This window comes from Antrostomus carolinensis, unplaced genomic scaffold, assembly GCF_000700745.2.
Source record: "Antrostomus carolinensis isolate BGI_N321 unplaced genomic scaffold, ASM70074v2 scaffold9675, whole genome shotgun sequence".
NCBI lineage: Eukaryota > Metazoa > Chordata > Aves > Caprimulgiformes > Caprimulgidae > Antrostomus > Antrostomus carolinensis.
The window spans coordinates 73,346-92,175 of record NW_010315694.1 but is presented as its reverse complement, the minus strand read 5'-3'; the positions used below and the strand labels follow the sequence as shown (position 1 = coordinate 92,175).

Here is an 18,830-nt window from a genome sequence, read left to right as displayed (position 1 = left end):
TACATGATTTTCAAGGTAAAAAAAGAGTAAAGAAGGTAAAAAAAAAATCACATAAGATGCAAAAAAGGATTTCCTAAGAAAACACTCTTGGAGAAGGTGACCAGGAGCAGAGGTTAGAGAAAAAAGTCTGAAAATTTTTGTATCATCCATTTGTAAGCAGGAGAGACCTTCTATCTGAATCTGAATTTAAATTCCTGAGAATGAAAGGTTCAAAATCAGTCACTGGAGACAGAGATCACAGTATCTGATTGGGGCAGGGGATGATTATATTTTTACTTAAGGCACTATTCTGATTATGACATATATGAAGGAGGACTTCTGTCTTCAAAAGACTATTGAGAAACTTGATTAAAACAATTCCACATGCCTTTGATATGTTTTGGACAGATAAAATCTCGCTCCTCCTACTCACTCACTGGAAGCAATCGGGCAGTTTTGCCTTCCAAAATCCATCAGTAAAATACTGGCCCAGCTGTTCCAATGTATGCAATCCTGCCTTCAGTTTTATTGCAACAGAATTTCAAATCCAATGCTTGTCTCAAAAAGCAGCAGCTCACAACCTTTAGCTCTGCCTCTCCCTGTGTTCCATAGATCTGAGCATCCAGCAGCATCTCTCTTTACCTTTGCAGGAACAGTCTGAGGTTGCCTGACCTTTCCAGGTTCATTCAGCGCTTCAGACACTGTTCGAGAAGCTTTTTCTCTTCCCTAACCCCATCAAACCACAGGCGTGAGGAATACCAGCACCAGCCTGTGTCAGTTAATTAGCCAGTAATTCCTGTGGCATAAATGTGGCAAGACACATAGCCAAGGACCTTTACAGGGAAATTTAGAAGCAATTTGAATCTGAAACAATTCGTAGAATATCATGAAGTTGCTTCATGTCACCAGCTAATTAAGGGGGTAACTTCATCTACAGTCAGCCTGAGAGATGTGAGCCCTAGCAGAAACTATATAGATTCACAGCTAATTGCTTACAGAATCATGCCATTACATTTAGTAGAGCTTGTGTGACAGGTCACAAGCAGGTGTTTTCAAAAAAAAGGAATTGTTGTTGACCTCCCTGGACCTTAAATGGAACAACTATGCCAATGCTGAATCACTTTGAAAAATCCAGCTGCTATGTCACTGAGCCTCAGCTCCTTCCTTAAAAATAGCACCAGTAATAGTGAACATCTCTCCTTTGTTATTTCTTATTAATACCTGGCAAGCCACTCAAACAGACATCTCTTCCCTTGTCCTTTTACACTGCCTTTCACCATCACATCACAGGCAGGATTCTGAAGTGTTGCTGGAATGCAAACAACTTGAACAGGTTTTAATAGGGCAGAAAAAGAAACCTTTCCTTTCTTAGACAAGAAACCAAATGAGCCCTTGTGAAGAAAACTCACAAGCCACCAAGGTAAGACCACCAAGCTTGGTCAGCCCAGGGAAAATGTTAGCTTCATGCAGTGTTAGATCCTTGGAGCCAGGTTCCAACTCAAACACTAGCATTTGCCTGACTTTTCTTCAAGTCAAAATATCAAGCTGCTAAGTTACACAATTTTGTCAGTCTACGATTTTTCACTGGCTTACTCAACAGGCCTAGATTTCTTAAAATGGACCCTTTCCTCAGCTCATTCTATGCCATCCCAATTTTCTGGATCTGCTGCCAAAAACACACATCATCACCACACCTTGGGTGAACAAATCTGAAGGCCCAGTGCCAAGTGTTGCAACCATCAAAAAACAGTCAGTGGAATATACCAAGCACAAACTGCACTGCCCTCTGTTACGTCTTCCTGGATCTGTAAAGATGAATCCCAAAAATCTTTAAAGTACTTAAGATACTAGGAAAAAAAAAAAAATCAATTTTTTAAAACATCATTTTATCATTGCTTAAAAATAAACTATGAATACAACTGAGTTGTCAGAGTGACATCTTCTTTCTTCTTTGCTTACAGAGAACTATTGCTGTCTTACTGGTGAGATGTAACATTAAATTATCCTAACCAAGGGCAAGAAAAGAAGGTGAAAAACTGGCTTTCTGGTTAAGAGGGCAGAGTTGAAAATGAAAGATTTATCAGTAACTGAGGAAAAGAAAAGAGTTGTTGACTTGACCACCTTAGATCCATGAAAAGGAGATGCAAATGTTACTGCCAACAGTTTCCTCTTATGTAGGGAGACTTTATTGGTTTGATTCATACTGGAGCAAAGCTTGACAGGAGCTACCTGCTGGTATTACCTCCTGTTAATTGCACTGATGCACAGAAAACAGGACTGTCTTAGAGATAAGAAAGTATGATGTTATCTCCTGCTTAATAAAGAAAGATCTGTAAGACTGGATGACAGAGCCCATTGCCTTCTGACTGTGTGTCATTGTTTAACCCCAGCCAGCAGCTAAGCACCATGCAGCTGCTCACTCACTCCTCCCCGATGGGATGGGGAAGTAAATCAGAACGGTAAATATGAGAAAACTCGTGGGCTGCGATAAAGGCAGTGTAACAGGTAAAGCAAAAGCTGCGCACAAGCAAAACAGGGAATTCATTTGCTACCTCCCAACAGCAGGCAGATGTTCAACCAAATCCAGGAAAGCAGGGCTCCGTCACACAAAACGGTTACTTGGGAAGACAAAAGTCATCACACCAAATGTTTCCCCCATCCTTCTTCTTCCTCCAGCTTTATAGGCCAAGCACGACATCATATCGTGTGTAATACCCCTGTGGTCAGTTGGGGTCACCTGTCCCACCAGTGTCCCCTCCCAGCTTCTTGTGCACCCCCAGCCCACTAGCTGGTGGGGTGGTGTGAGAAACAGAAAAGGCCTTGACTCTGTGAAAGCACTGCTCAGCAGTAGCCAAAACATCTCTGTGTTATCAACTCTGTTTTCAGCACAAATGCAAAACCCACTCATACCAGCTACTGTGAAAAACATTTACTCTATCCCAGTCAAAACCAACATACTATGGCACCTGAGAGGGACACCCAAGATGCCACGATCCCAGGGTAATGTGGCCATACTGTCAACATGCAGATGGATGTGCTTTTTTTTATTATTTTTTACTCATACCAGTGAAATGAATGAGATGACTGCAAAGGGGAACAGAAGAGATTGATGAAAATATAGACATATATACAGTGCTAGTCAAGTGCTGCACTCTGTTACTGAGTAAATACCTCGGTTCTTGCAAATACCAGTATTTGTACTGGTAAACCTCTCATTATCACCCCAATCATCTGCAGAGTTTCCTTCCATTTTTCATGCTCCACTGGTGAAGTGGCAGCTTTTCTTTCATCCTTCCACAAAGGTCATAAGCAAAGCTCATGGCTACCTTTGTTTCCTCAATATTTGATTTCTCAGTATTGGAAACAAGAAGCATTTTTTTCCCAGAACAACTCACTAGCTGAGCTGAGTCGATTAAACTTCATGAAAAAAACAAAAAAAAAAACAAAAAATAAAATATGCTTCAATGATTGTATCTATAAGATTCTTATTTTTAATAAGATTATGCATGGGTTCTCAGTATTTGAATGGTTGCTATTACACTGTATGTATATTCATATATACAAGAGAAAATAGGATCTAAGAATTACCAGTTAAATATATTTGCTTAAACAAGCATTTATCTAAAACAAGCATGAAAATCTCATGAATGCTCTCCCGTCTTTGTTTTGGACAGCAGTAGGAATAAAATAATAGCAACAGCTACAGACTGACCATCATAACATTGCAGAAGTCAAAGGAGTTGGTATGACAAATTTTGTTGCCATCAGGAACATCTGTGAGCTTGCAGCAGATGAATAAATGAAGACATGGTTATAGCCAAAAGTTATGCTGTTAAAACCATTTCTCCAAACCCACTAAGTGTAGGATTTGAAATCTTAACTGCTATCCTCAGCTTCAAAATCTACTTGGTTCAGAGAGAAGTTCAGCAAAAATTGATGCAGTCAGATGATTTTTGTGAGACAGTTGACAGAAAAATCAGGCTATTATATGTTGATCATTCTGGGGTATTCCAACAAAAATGTAGACTCAGTGCAAAGACAGCCAAGCAGGTAAATTCACTGAACATTAGACTTCTTCCTAACAGACGGATCCTGAGGAAACAGAAGACATCGTGTGCAGTTCCACTCTTCAATTATCAGCCTCCTTTTCTTGGTGCAAACATTTTTTTGTATCTGATTTACTCCTTACTGTCAGAAGCAGAGATCTTTGAACAAGGCAAGGCTGGCTTGATCTTTGATGTGGTCTCTGGTTCAAAGACCTCACACCACCAAGATTTGCATCCAAATCCAGCACAGACTTTTGAGGAGTTGAAATCTCATTCTTATATGTCTGTATATCCAAACAGGACCTTATAGCTCTATAACTGCCTTTCTATTCCTTCTCAAACAGTGAAGAGAATTTTTAAAATTGTCATGCCAATGACTTTAATGCCAGAACCAGCATTAGTCCTCACACACAGTACTGAATAAAATACCTCATTTTCTTTTTTTTAACGAGCTACCATGGATGTTCATGCTGTATGTATTCATGTTCCTTGAATATTTATTAGTCCATTACCAAAATACTTGTATATCTCCTTCTGATGAGATTTGTGAAACACTTTAAGAGAGTTTAGACAACTGAGGTGACAAACAGTTTTTAAACTGCTTCTTTCGTTCCACTGCAGTTCGCAAAGCCTGAATAATTAAATGTTTATTATTCAGGATGTTGTAGCTACACAGGTTCAGCAACTTGTTGAAATTCTCTTCAGTGTATGTAAGTAGACCAGTGCCATAGGGAGCAATACAGTTGGACACTTCTACTCTTCCATGCTCCACCTCTGCGGGACTACGCTCCACATCTGAAGTAAGAATATAGCAAAGTTCAACACAGCAACACAACTGAGGTAGAAGACTCCTACCAGGCAATGCGAAATACAGAGTAATAGCCACAAGAAACTTAATTCTCTTAGGAAAATGGTTCAAGATTTAGTTACTGTATAGATACTACCCCTACTGCACTAATAAAATCCACGACTTCGCTGCTTGCCTACAGTCACAGCTGATCTAGTATCAACTGACAGAACAATTTTTCCACTGAAAATGCTTTCTTCTCTAAATTAAAGATTTCCATCAAAATATTTCAATTTTGCAGATTTGTAAATTTTGTATTTTTAACTTTTCCATTGGGTACTGAGATGGCAGCTCCTTATCTAGCAACTGGTAGAAAATAACACCAGGAAGCTCCTGGATGGCAATTGTCCCTCTCAGGTGGCTAAGATTTTAAGTACATGCAGTAGGACAAATAAGATTATGGACTATATGAGGTCTTTTCCAGTAATCTGGTATTTGGATTTTTATTCAGTTTTTGAGGAAACTTCCCTGGATCATACTAAATTAGCAACAAGAAAATTGGAGTTGATGCATGGAAAAGTATTTGTAAACTGAAATGGAATTTGCCAAGTAGTTTTTCTGGTGAAACAAATAATCACTACTTATTCTATTCACTACTTATTCCATTGCTGAACTAAAGAAAATTATCTGGCAACTTTTCAAAAATTACAAATATCAAAGCAGCTTGTTTCCCTGGCAAATCCTTTGCACCATTAGATGTTTTCAGCACTTTCTATTCTCAGTTTTTTCCCTGTAACCAAAGTAACAAGAGGATTCTAGCTTTGTGAACAAAGTAGTACCTCATTACAAAACTGTTAAGTGACACTGTATATAACTTAATTAGCTGCCTCCTATCCTTCATTATCAAAAGAAAGCAAACTCTCCCAGATGCCAGATAAGGGGTTTTGCCTCAAGCTACAGCTCTTCATGCTTTTAATTTTAAAACTCTCCAGTTCAATTTCTGATTAGTTGGCCAACACTGTATCTATCACAACAGGACTGGGAATATGATAATTTATCCAACTGAGAAGCTTGTCAGCCTCTTGTTTTAGAAGAGGAACAAATTAAATAGATAAACTGGATGTAACAACCTCAAAAAATGATTAATTTATGCTGTTAACTTACTCGGTGCCTTGTATTTTTGGAAGGTATCACACACCAGTGGGAAATAGACCAAGATGGGTGCCTTTAAGCTCCCCTCAAACACATAGCACTCCTTCGGGTGTTCCCGGTCTTCCTGGCTCAGGTCCGTGTCAGGGAATGGGATCCCATGCTCCAAACAGTACTCTGAGAATAGGTCCAGTGGCTGGTTCAACAGAGAGGAGAATTGCAACACAAAGAGAGGTTGAAATAAGGCTACTAAGCCCCATAACTGTATTTTGCTACACTAGGCAATTTGTGATTGATCTGTACGTTTACAAATAAAGCTAACTATGCAATGGAACAAGCATACCCTCTTGATTTTAATATATCCTGAGTAATAGAAATTTGGTTGATTTGCTAACACTGTATATTTTTAAAGCAAGATTACTGTCTTCTGAAATTTATATGAATTCGGATAATTTTTGTGATTTAGTGGGCATAGTAGTGGATTTGGATCAGGAAGTTTTGATTACACATGGTATGTCAGATCACATGTTCTTGCATGTCTTTATTCAAGGCATCTAACAATAAATGTCTTCATGCCCTCCTACAAATAAATTACTTTCATTTCAATCACATACACACCTCAATGTTTCTTCAACAGCAAAAATCTGACTGAAAATTATGCAAACACCAACAGTCAAACACAAAAGAAAAACCCAAAGTTTTCATTTAAAACCAGCAAAATTATGTACTACCTAATTGCACTGTAAGAGTTATTTAACTAACTATTGGGGAACTTGGCACCACAGTGACAAATCTGCAAAGACAGAGTAAATAATCTCCTATGTATCTATGTCCATGTCCGTGTCCCAGAGAGCTACTAAAAATAGCCTTGATAAAGACAGTTACATTATGGTCACATAATATCATAACAGTATCACTGATATGATCATTTAACTTCGTAAAAACCGGACCATTTTCTGGAGGAAAAAAAAAAAAAAAAAAAAGAGAAATATGGTAATTTCACTGCTGGAGCCATATAGAAAAAGAATCACTACTTGAAAACATCACCAGAGTCTGTGATCCGCAGCTGTAATTTAAATGCAAAATGACATCCACTTTCCTCTCTGGCCTCAGAATGGGTGGGCAGCTGGTGTTAATGAAGAAAGCTGTATCTGTCAGCTTGAGGTAGTCACCCATTTCATTTAGCTGGTTGGGAGAAGAATCAAGCACTGTGTCTGAAAGTCAAAAATAATATTATCAATTAATGATTGCAGGAGTGAGTCAATTTTTTTCCAAATCAGCATAATGAGGAAAGAACAGACAGACACACTTACGTTAGTCTGACACAAAGCCCAAAGTGAAATATTTGTCTTTGACACAATTTTAGCATCAATAGCTCAGCTCCGAGATCAGTAAGAGGGAGTAGTTCTGAGAATCTGCTTCATCCAAAGTGATACATATTAAGCTGCTTTTGTAAAAGGTGTAAATTTGCGCCTATTTAGCTTCTGCGGAAGCTGTAAGTCATTCTTTTGCAGCTTTTCCTAGGAAGGAATGCAAGCAAGCCTGCTGCAGCTTCTCCAAGACAGAAACAAGACCAGCAGTCAATCATCTGAGGCTCAGCAACACCAATTCCACAGTCATATTAATCAAATAATATTGATCAAAATTTGCCCTGACGCTAAAACTTATCAAATATTTGCCCTCAGCAAGTATCAGCACTAAAATCACCTTCAAAGATGCATCTAAAACAATTTGGTATTACCTTTCCACATGCAAAAGCTCTCATTCTCTAAATACTTGTTATGTAGCTGCAAGCCCTTGAGGAAATTATGGTAAGTTGCAACCACTGGCCGTCCAGTCATCATTCCTCGAAGAGTACTGGAAAGGTAACCACTGGGAATGGATAAGCAAGTTGTCTGTGCATGAGGCTTCTCGGGCAGAGCAGGTTGTTCCTCTGTAGGAAGGATAAGAGGATGTATATATATGCATTTGGAGTGTTTCTCTGATATTAACAATAACAAAGAAGGGCTGGGCAGCCAAACCACCATCTGCAGACTGTTCTGGGCAGAGGTGGGTTTCAATGTCAAGGCATCACCTTGTTGTTCCCCGTCTGGCTTCTCCCTCCCCAAAGGACTCATGGTAACCCTCTCATGACTAACAAAACTCCCTAGGGCTGTTGCACAGTGAGCAGCAATGTTTTTTCCTGTTTTCCAGCACAACTGTTTCACCCCTATTTTTCCTTCATTCCCAAGGGCTTGGTGTCACCAAGCCCAGAAACAGGATACAAAACCAAACCCTTCACCAAATGTCGGGTTTCACATTTCAAAGAGGTGTGAAGAAGAGGCAGATGTAAGTGAAAAATAATCCAAATAACTAACCAATGTCATACTCAGTGTCTCGGGTCCATCTGTGCCAGAAGTCCTCTGAATGACCTGAGAGGTAGACAGCATCCATAAAACTATGGGAAAATATATTACTCCATGTGCCTTGAAAGTAAAAAAAAAAAAAGACATACTCAATACCACTTTGCATTTTTAGAGCTCAGCTATGGCTACCTACTTGGATTCAGTCTCTGTGGTTGTTTAAATTAGCATTGGTTTAGTTATGAAATATTATGAATTTTAGTATGAATATCAAAGGCCATGCCATCCCACATAATGTCTGGCTTATTACTAAGGCCATTTTAGAAACTTGGCTGTTTTTATAAAAGTCAGAATGTGATTTTAAATACTCCAGAAGATCAGTTCTAATGTGGGCAATTTCTTTTGGCCTAACCTAAGAAGTTCAGCAAATTAATTGCATTTGTCTCAAGAATTTGCTTCCTCTTTTGTCATTTTTTGGCTGGTTCATTTGAGATTTAAATTGTATCAGATACATTATCTGGTGTACTAGTATTGCTACTTGCAGACCAGTAGTTATTATGCCGGTTACAGATGCTAACTCTGTAGCCAACTATGTGGTTATAAAGGTGATGTTTTTCTGAGATAGTAAATCACCTTCCAAGAAGCAGATGCGGGACTCTGGGATCCTCTTCATCAGCTGACCCATGAAGAACTCGCTACCAAAATCCTCTGAACGAACAAAGGCCCCATATTTCAGGAAACCCACCTCGTAAGGTGTGAACTCCACCCACTCTGCAAATAAGGCATCAAGAAGGACTTATTGCATCCACCTGAACACATGTAAAAATAACAACTTAGTGAATCAAAAGTTGGAAGAACAAGGCCTGTAGCTTCAGCATGTTGGTGACAGTTCAAACCATCATGGTTTGAAACAAACAGGTGCCCTTCAATGTATTATGTGTTCGATTGGCAAATGCAAAAGCTAAATTCACCTCCTCCACTAACACTGTGAAAATCCATTCAGCTTGGGGTTCAGGTCCATTTCTGTGCTAGGAATCAAAAATTGGGGCTGCAAGTGTGCTGATTGCTAAGGCCCTGCACAAGATGTAGTGTTTTTAGTTCTCCTGAGTCAGCAGTGACACCAGCTACCGTTCATTCTAAGACTCTGATAATCACTGCCATGTGAAGTTAAAAAAACTCTGACCAAAACACACCCAGACCTTGGCTGAACACATTGGGATTGCAGATTGTGCTTAGAAGCAGATGACCAGGTTCAGTTGCAGCAGCTCCTGCTTCGTTTGGGCCAGAAAATGCCGTGAAAATAGTTAGTGATCAGCATCATGGATCAGGGCACAGAGTGCTGCCCCTCCTAAGATCCCTCTCTGGTTGCTGGGAGCTGCCTCTCACTCTCACCTCCCTCCACATCTTCCCTTCTCCTCTCTTCCTTGCTCTCCTCCCCCAGCTCTTCACAGGTCTCTTCAACTACTGCTGCCTGGGCAGGAATCCCCGCAGCTGCAACAGGCTGTGAGGAGTAGGTGGGGATAAGAAGAAAGAGAGAAAGAACAGCCGTGGTGGCCCTCAAGGCTGCCAGCAAAAGGCATCTTTGCCCCTTGCAGGACAGCACCTTTGCACAGGTATCTCCTTACCATAGTATAAGGATGCATGGTTTTTATCCAAGCGGGAACCCAGATGTGAAGACAGGGGAAAAAGAAATTACTTAAAAGATTTATTAGCTTGGACTCACAGTAAAAGCTTTTGGCATTCAGTTAGACTTAGATTTCTTAGATTCATCCAGACATTCACCAAACTCCTTAGATTTATAGAAGTGTGTATAATAATCATTACCTTTAAAATCCAGAGTGCTAAAGTCATCCTTGACATTGAGGGACAGGTATATGGGCAGTGGATTCTGCCCCTGATTTACTGCCAGTCGCTGATCAGAGAGCTTGTGAGTACTTTCCTGTTTATAAAGAACAGAAGACATTGTAAAAGATTAACATGATGCATGGACTTAATACAGTACGTAAGCGTGGACTAAAAATGAAACATCTCCTGAACCTCAGCAGAATTTTTTCTGTGTACTTTAGTTGTTTGACCACACAAATATGTTCATGCATTATCTGTCATCAACCTTCATCAAAGCACTATCATTGATGCTTCTGGGAATTTTGGAATGGGGGATAGAGTGAAAATGTAATAAACTTGTCTGCGCAGTCGCTAGGATATGACTTGCTTTAAGGAAAGATAAAGATATTTAGCTACCTTGGAGGCGCTGCAGATAAAAGTCAACCAGGGCCCATTTCACTCAATACAGCTTTGTTTGCTGGCATGGCTATATATTGCTATGCCTTCACTCTGGAGGGCTGTGCTAAAAAGAGCTCTGTCAGAGCCATCTCTTCTCTATACGTTACTAGAATGCTCATTTGATCTGAAATTAGAGATGGAAAATCAGTTTCATTAACACTTTGACTTTTTACGTGCTCAGACATTTCCCCTAGATGCTTACATTTTAGGTTTACTGTGTTATTTTTCTTCTAAGAAGCCAAAGAACCTCTCACAAGTTTTGAGAGCTTCTCCTATAACTGAATCCAGAACTTTAGATGTGAAAAATTAGAAATCCTCTGGAATAAGGGATGGATATATAATACCTGATCGTGTAGCATACAATCAATGAAGAGTCCCCATAAATCTGTAAAGGACAGCTTGTGCCCCTCTTGCTTTCTTTCACAAAGCTCTTTTTCATAGTATTTCGTATGATTCAGCGAGAAACAGTGGGTCTTGCTCTTGGTCACATGTTTCCTGATATCACCAATTGGCCCTCTGAGATCCTTCTGTGACCAGTTTGCATCTTCATATAACTTTGCCATGGTCCTGGTAAAAAGAAGCATAACACTTTTCATCACTGGGTACATAATAATTCATGGGCTTAGACCACACTTAAGCATTTGTTTCAGGTTACATGAGGCGCTTGCCCTTCAACTTCTACCTTGGAAAAGATGTTCATGTCTCAAGCAGAATTTAGACTATACTTTTGCCACAAGGATACATTCACAATCATCCTAGCTTGTTTCTTCTCAGAATCAAGGGAGTAATAAAGCAACACCCATAACTTACCACAAGCTTTTACTAAAATTGCCCTTTGACTGTCCAGGTTCAAGCCTCAGCTTCTGTCTGAGGCCAGTTCCCTCAGCTGTTTCAGGCGTTGTGTGGAACATTAAGGAGGAGTTTAGCAGCAAACATTGCCCTGGACAAGTGCAAGAACTCCCCTCCTTGGGCATGGAGCAGGAGGTCACCTCAGAATCTTGGCACACACAGGGCCAGTCTGCTTGAAATTTCAGTTCCCAGAGTCTGGGAAGATTCTGGTCACCCTTTCTCACCCCCAACCCCACTTGTTCCAGTTCTGTCTTATGTCTCTTTCTAGTGTAGCCCTCCAGAGTGAACACATTTTAAATCTCTAGACCCCTGCTAGTCATGCAAGGAAGTCAACGTTGTATGCACGACACCCCATGTTTCTCAGGGCTTTTCTTTTAAATTCTCCTTTTCAGAGATGTGTAAGAGTTGAGCCTGATGAATATTACAAGAGGATTTGTGAAGTGTTGCATGCAACTAGATAACCCAAGAGATACACAAAGCAAGTGAAAACAATATGTCCCTAATTTGCTCTCTCTCCATTTCCTCAATGCTCTCAAGCATGCTTAGGGATCAGGTCTGTGGCCTTTCAGAGATTCAAGTCCTCAGGACTCCAGCTGCAGTGTTTCTCTTGCACATCTGCAGCATCTTCTGTGACTCACAATTAACATCTGACTAGTCTGCACTGCTAATCAAAAGGTCTACTTCTCCTCCAGGAAGCAATCCCCATTTCTTACATTCCCAAGAAAATGACAGATTTTTGGCCTATCAGACCCTATTCAGTCCCTTACTGATAGCCATAAATAACCAGTTTAAATGAAAAGTGAAACACTGCGACACCTCTACCCCCCATCTCTATCACAGGAATTTTTTTCTGTCAGGTAACTGGGAAATGAGAAATGGAGCTGAGTCAAAAAATAAACACATTTCCCACCCATTCTCTTCACCAGGCATCAAGTTTATGACAGAAACAAGCCCAGCCCCTAGAATAACTCATAACATAGGGCATGGAAGAAAGGCATGTGTCTGAGCCACAGAACAGCTGTGGGTAGGTTTGTCACCTACACTGGACTACAGGGAGATACAGGCCACCCATCCTGGCTTGATTTATGCTCTTTTCTTTTAGTTTCTATAAACATTTCAGTACAATTATAGAAATACAGTAGTTCTCACTCAATTTGTTTCTTGTAGCTAGAAAAAAATAAGGGCTACAGCACCGAGCGGTACCATGAAATGGGTGAGCACCAGAAGCCAAGTCCCAGAATAACACTGAGTAAAATCTGTCAGCAAGGCAGCATGCTTCGCCAGGTTATCAGTCTGCTAACACAAACAGCAAGCAAAAGCCCAACTCTCCTTACCATGTTGTGGCAGATAAACCACTGATGTATGAGACACAGTCCAAAACACCTAACTCCTGGAGAGCCAGAAGACTGCCAAACATAGCCGTCATGGACCGCACGCCTCCTGCTGCGGTCACGACTGCCACCACTGGCACCTGCTCAACACACAAAGGCACAGAGTCATTCATTACCAGATGAAACAGAAAAGTGATGGACATGTAGCAAAAGTAACAGCAGCACCCATATTCAGGTAAGTTTGGATTCAGTTCACCCTCTTCACGGCAGCACTTAGGTGGGTGTTTGAGTTGTGTAAACTTTGGTGGGACTTAGTGTATGCTGAAAGTATCTTCCTGATTGGTGATACTTTAGTAAGTCAGAAGCTGTAAGCATGGCTCCTGATGGCATGATCTGTTTTCAGATTTGTAAAGAGTCTTTTTGGTATCTTCTTAATTTTCTCCTCTCATCTTTCCCTCAAAACACATCTTAAAATCCTGAGTAAAACGGAGGTCAGAAGAGCAGAGCAGAAGCTGCCTACATATTTTTTTTTCTTCCTTTAAGTTGATATTTGATAAACATAAACTGTTTTATATAAATATAAATGCTTTATGTAATATTTGACACTCTCCAGGCATATGGTATCAAGCTTTATAGATTTATTTAAACATCCTCTTTGTTACCCAGATTACCTCCCCCTTCTCTGACATCAATGCTATATGCAATTTGGTCTTACTTTCCTCAGGGGTACCGTAATTCTGTCAGCCATCCTCCCTTTGTCCCATAGGTAGCCCTTAACAAAAACTGAGACAACATTTCAGGAACATATCTTGCTATTACCTTTAATCTTGTCTTCGTTGTGTTTTACCATCTGCTTTGAGGGTTTTGGTTTTTGGGTTTTTTTTTTAATTAATGTGACTCAATAATTCGTTATTGTCTTTTAATAATAACAAGTCCTATTCTGCTTGTTATTTAAGTTCATGAGCACTTTGACTTGGTTGACAAATGCTGTCCTGCACACAGCATCAAGGGATGGGTGTGCTGGGAGCCAAACAGAGCAGTAGAGGAAATCCCATAGAGGTACATTCTTCCAGTTGCAGAAGAGTCTCTCTGACTCTGGCTCCAAGCACCACAGCCCCATAACAGATTACTGTCCTCCAGTCACAGAGCAGCTACCTCTGAGTCCAGGGATCCCCAGGAGAGGAGAAAGCAAGAGGTAACACACTGAAAAACACACAAGACAGATGTTGCTGCACCAGTGTAGCAGCGGAGAAGGGGAGAGATGCTAAACTGAGGAGAAATGGTCTCAGTCCAAGCAACCAACTTTCATCATGCTTGGTTATACATATGTTCATCTCTCAACAAATACATGCTTTGGGTGTCCCTGAGTGAGGATGGAGGTTGGCAGAGAATAAAGGAGGTATAAGTGGCCTCCTGACAGTCCCCTGTATCAAAAATCCTTGGATATGGTCTTAGGTGCAAGTGACAATCTGGCCTATACATTTTAGTCTAGATGTGGAAGAGCTATATGGGTAGTCATGCAAGTACATCACAACCACCTCATTCTAAGTGGGACAGAATACTTTAAGTTCCCAAAATGCTGTCCCACATACTTCATCCTCCTGCAGGTCTTCATCTAGCTGAAGAACATTTTTCAAAGCAGCAGCAACGACCTTCTTCCTTTTACAGATGAAATCCTTCTCCTCTGTGCACAGATCAAACCCCAACCGCAAATCTAAATTCTTGCAACTAGAGCATAAGAACAGAACAAGACACGTTACCTGTAAGCCATTTCTAAAGCTACTGCTTGAGTCATCAAGCAAAACCAGCAACAATAATAAACCAGTTTAAAGGAAGGCTACTTCCCTGCACATGAAGATTCCCCTATGCAAACGAAAGCAGGTATATGGACATCACAGGCCCTGTATTCCTGCCTTCCTGTGCAGATTTTAGACCAGAATCATCACCTGAACTATTTCACACAATCATGAGGAAGTTAAACGAATCAAACTGTCTGCTGATGGAAAAACATGGAACATAGCTGAATTCAAGATGTTTCACATTGAGCTCTGAAATTTGGACACCTCTTCATGTTCTCTTGCTATACATGTGTTTCCTGAAGAGCAGAGAAGGCCTAAGCAGTTACTTAAACTTAACATGTTTTAGGCAAAATGACCCTCATATTGCATTAGGCTTGTTGCTACTTGTGCTGTAAATACTTGAGTCAGATATCTCTTACTTCTATCCCTTCATATCTGTACATGATTATGAACATCACGTGAATCATTAATTCTTTAACTTCTGTTTTCACAGGGCTACTGTTTCAGGGTTCAGCCAAAAGATTATTTTGTCCCTTCTGTGACTCAGAATTAATATTAGTTAATTAATATTAATTAATTAATATTCAGTAAAATCCTGTGATTTATCATCCCAGTCTGCAATTAGTGCTTGCAATGTAGCTATAGAATCAGTAGGGGGTAATGTTGCCCTTTGGGAAATCACTGCAAGACCGATAAGAGTTACAAGAGGGATTCTTAAGTATCAAAAGTAAGAAGCATCAACATCAGTAAAAACATTGTGGTTGGTTATATCCCATGACTACCTATCACCTATTCTCTGCTGAACTCTAACCAACCAATTTAAAAGCACGTATAATTTTATTAACCCTTCCCCATATTTTAGTCTTCTTTAACCAGTTACAGTCTTTATTCCTGGTTTTCAAATGAGCTAGTTTAAGCTGTAGCATCCTTTCATCTAAGGATGATACTATGGAAGGATAGGTGATATCAATGTAATGTAATGTAATGTAATGTAATGTAATGATCAAAAGTAATCAATGAAAAGAAAGAAGATTTACCCATGTACTTCCTCCACAGACACTTCAAAAGATTCACCCTGAGAATCAAGAATGAAAAAAACATATTTTTTACACAGAATGGAAAGTTTCCAAAAGCAAGTTTTACAGTATCAGCAATGATTCAGATATATAGTCTAGTGACAAACCTTTGGTCTCTTCTCAGGCCTTCTTCACACAATCATCACTAGGATCCTGCTTTTACAACACTTTTAAAGCAATGAGCCATTCTGAATATACTACTTCTTCCCTGAATAATAGTTGTATTTTCAAGCGTATGCAGAGCTGAGCATACATACACTCAAGCTAGTACATTTTTAATAACAAAATTAATAAAGGACTAGTTATCACATAGATATTACTTACAGTTGTTGAAATAATTCCAAACATTATCAAAGGTTACTCACTGTCATGACTGTCACTTTCTTTCCCAAGTCCAGAGAACGGAGAGGAACAGCCAGGGGACTACTCACATCCATCTCCCTCCTAGCTGAGCCATGCTGAATTAAGGTGGAAAAAAAATTGTTATAAAGAAGGAAATTTTTTATAACTCATAGGTAGAAATCTACCAGAGAAAGACTAATTCATCATGCTTGTCCCAAAATTTACTGTAGCTGTAACCACTGTCCATAAGCAAAACATACATCACAGAAAAAATGCTCGTTTGGCAGCGTCATGTGCAGTCTGGGTTGACTGTGCTTGACATAGTGGAACACGGTGGTTTCGCTGCCTCCCTGTCTGCAGCAAGGACCTATACAAACATTCTGGGTTTCTTCATAGGATCCTTTCATTGTGAATGTGAAACCTCTCCCTAAGAACAAGAAGCAAACAGCAGGGAAATGTTAGCTGCCTCTAGCCATGAAAAATAAAAATATCCCAAGTAAAGTTTCAGCCTTAGCGCAGTCAATATCAATTTGGGTCACAATGTTCTTCCTCCCCTATAATCAGTGTGAACAATGGCCAGACCGAACAAGCAGCATGTGTTAGACCAGTGGGTGCCACTAGTAGTATTCACAGCACCCAGTTTTCCACCATAGTCTTTCCACTCCCGAGCTGTCTCCTCTCTTTTACTTTTTGCTCTCATCACAAGTATTTCCGTTCCATCACATTGCAGTGACATTTCTGAGCCTCAGCCATCTCCACAGTTTCCCTTAAGCTACACAGTCACACCACCTTCAGAGGATTCTCACTATTGCCAAGTAGGTAATTCAGGAAATGCCTCAATCCCCAAGCAGCCCCGACACAAACAGAAGAGACTAAAACTAAATATTTATCTAGATTCAGCTGCATCTTCCATAGCACAAAAAACAGTGACAAATTATTTAAATCAATAACCTCACTTGTGTAAGGGCTCTTCATTTTTGTTCCATCCACCTGAACTTCCAAACAGGAAACTTCACGAGACTGGAAGAGATAAGCAATAAAATCATCCGTCACAGAAACAGTTCAGGATCCTCACTGAGGACCTAGGGGTCCTGTAGAGACATCAAGCTTGGCCATGATGTCCTGTGAACATGAAGAAACTATAGAGGCTGATTCTCACCTTGTATAAATCATGCAAGTAATACTGTTGGTCAAGGGAGCTAAGGTAGCTGGAGATCTGTTCCATTACATTTAAATATAAATAAATCCTCAGTTAACAAGGAATTTTTCTCCCCATCTAGACCATGCTTTAACTTTTATGTACAGAACAGTGAGCTGAAGGACACCTACAAGCTCTGCAGAACAACTGAACAGATGGGCCTGTACTTTAATACCTTTGGGATGAAGCTGAAACTTCCCAAGAGTGTTGCATAGGAAGTAGCAGCACAGGAGCATCCTACAGTGGTTTGGACATAGTATGAAAAGAGCCTTCAGCTCCAAGATAGACATTCAACAATGAACTCTGCAGTGACACTGGATTCCCTCACTTCCCAGGTTTTCTTGTTTACTGCCATTTCATCAATGAGTAGCCACTGGCACTGTGGCAGAGTGCTGGTCCAAGCCTCTCCCAACACAGAATGCACTACAAGCATGACCAAATTAAAAACTTTATACCCATACCTGCGTCTCATCTGGAAAAGTGTAAAGGTTATGCCTAAAGGATAGTTCTCCTAACTGCATCCTTCAGTTTTGCCCTACCATAAGAATATAAGCATAAAAAAAAAATAAATAAACCAGTTACCACTAGTACGCCATTAGTAATGATGTTTTCGGATACACCTGGACTGAAAAGCAAAAATGAAAAGATTTATTTAAAGGTGGATACTGGGGCAATAATCTTTTAAATGCAAATAGTTCTCTGAGCTCAGTTTTTCTAGCTGCCAAGTGTCATCAGCACTTCTATCTTTCACCTCCATCTCATGCTCTCTGCCAGGTCACAGTCCCATAGCTCCTAGCAACAATCCCTCTTTCTTACCTCCCCTGATCAGCATCATTTCCCCTTAGGCTGAATTAAAAAATAAACACCCACCCTCAGCTATAAATAGTAAGTCAGACTGTCATTCAGGGAGGGATTTCACCAGATTCAGGAGAGAAAAGCAACCATGGGGAAGATGCCGAGATGGGATGTCTGAGCACGGGTACATGGAACCACTTCCCCAGTGCTGCATTGCCACTCTCCAAAATGTGAAGTTTTCTGATGACAAATTCTGTAACATTTAGGCTTTACTCACATGTTTTCCAGTAGAAATTCCACTTCTAGTTCTTCCTGTTTCTGAAAATAAGGTTCATCTTTCATTTAAGGAAAAAGTACAAATAAAATTTTTCTTTTGATAGAGCTCTGATTATTTTGTATAACCCTCCCTTGCAATATTTTGCTATTCACACACCCTCTGTGTCATAACTGTAAATGGATGGAGCCTTCTTTGACCACCCTTTCATTTCATATCTCTCCCCCACTCTACTGTTTACAAACCAACTGTCCCCCAAAGGGGAAAAGAAGAATAAGTATCATGAAATAGGGGGTGAAGGTCCCATTATTCATTTATTAGTAGGATGAGAAATGGGTCAATCAATGCTGAGGAAGGGAGGTATAACAGGTGAATGATGTAGAAGAACGTACTTGAGAATAAATGGACTCAGGTGGTGAGTATGTCTTAAACAAAAGAATTTGCACAGTATAGTAATTAAATATAAAAAAAAAAAAAAAAAGGTGAGAGAAGAAACCAACTTGGAAAATGAAAATTTCCAGGATGAGTGGAAGAAGAGAGAAGAGGGAAGATGGAAGCTCTGAAAGGGAATGAGGGAAAG

At 40.0% G+C, this 18,830-nt stretch overlaps 1 protein-coding gene across 1 annotated transcript in view; it reads right to left on the bottom strand.

Moving 5' to 3' along the window:
* Window positions 1–4,581: 4,581 nt before the first annotated feature.
* LOC104524994 (cytosolic phospholipase A2 epsilon) overlaps window positions 4,582–18,830 on the bottom strand; it is a 22,140-nt gene continuing 7,891 nt past the window's right edge. The window contains exons 6-21 of the mRNA XM_029084965.1: window positions 18,254–18,294; window positions 17,764–17,806; window positions 16,940–17,003; window positions 16,244–16,410; window positions 16,007–16,099; window positions 15,603–15,640; window positions 14,359–14,494; window positions 12,770–12,909; window positions 10,931–11,153; window positions 10,128–10,242; window positions 8,937–9,074; window positions 8,319–8,426; window positions 7,703–7,894; window positions 7,009–7,175; window positions 5,977–6,157; window positions 4,582–4,820 (exon numbers count right to left, since the gene is read on the bottom strand). Coding sequence (XP_028940798.1) covers window positions 4,582–4,820; window positions 5,977–6,157; window positions 7,009–7,175; window positions 7,703–7,894; window positions 8,319–8,426; window positions 8,937–9,074; window positions 10,128–10,242; window positions 10,931–11,153; window positions 12,770–12,909; window positions 14,359–14,494; window positions 15,603–15,640; window positions 16,007–16,099; window positions 16,244–16,410; window positions 16,940–17,003; window positions 17,764–17,806; window positions 18,254–18,294 — 2,085 coding nt within the window. The remainder of the gene's footprint in view (window positions 4,821–5,976; window positions 6,158–7,008; window positions 7,176–7,702; window positions 7,895–8,318; window positions 8,427–8,936; window positions 9,075–10,127; window positions 10,243–10,930; window positions 11,154–12,769; window positions 12,910–14,358; window positions 14,495–15,602; window positions 15,641–16,006; window positions 16,100–16,243; window positions 16,411–16,939; window positions 17,004–17,763; window positions 17,807–18,253; window positions 18,295–18,830) is intronic.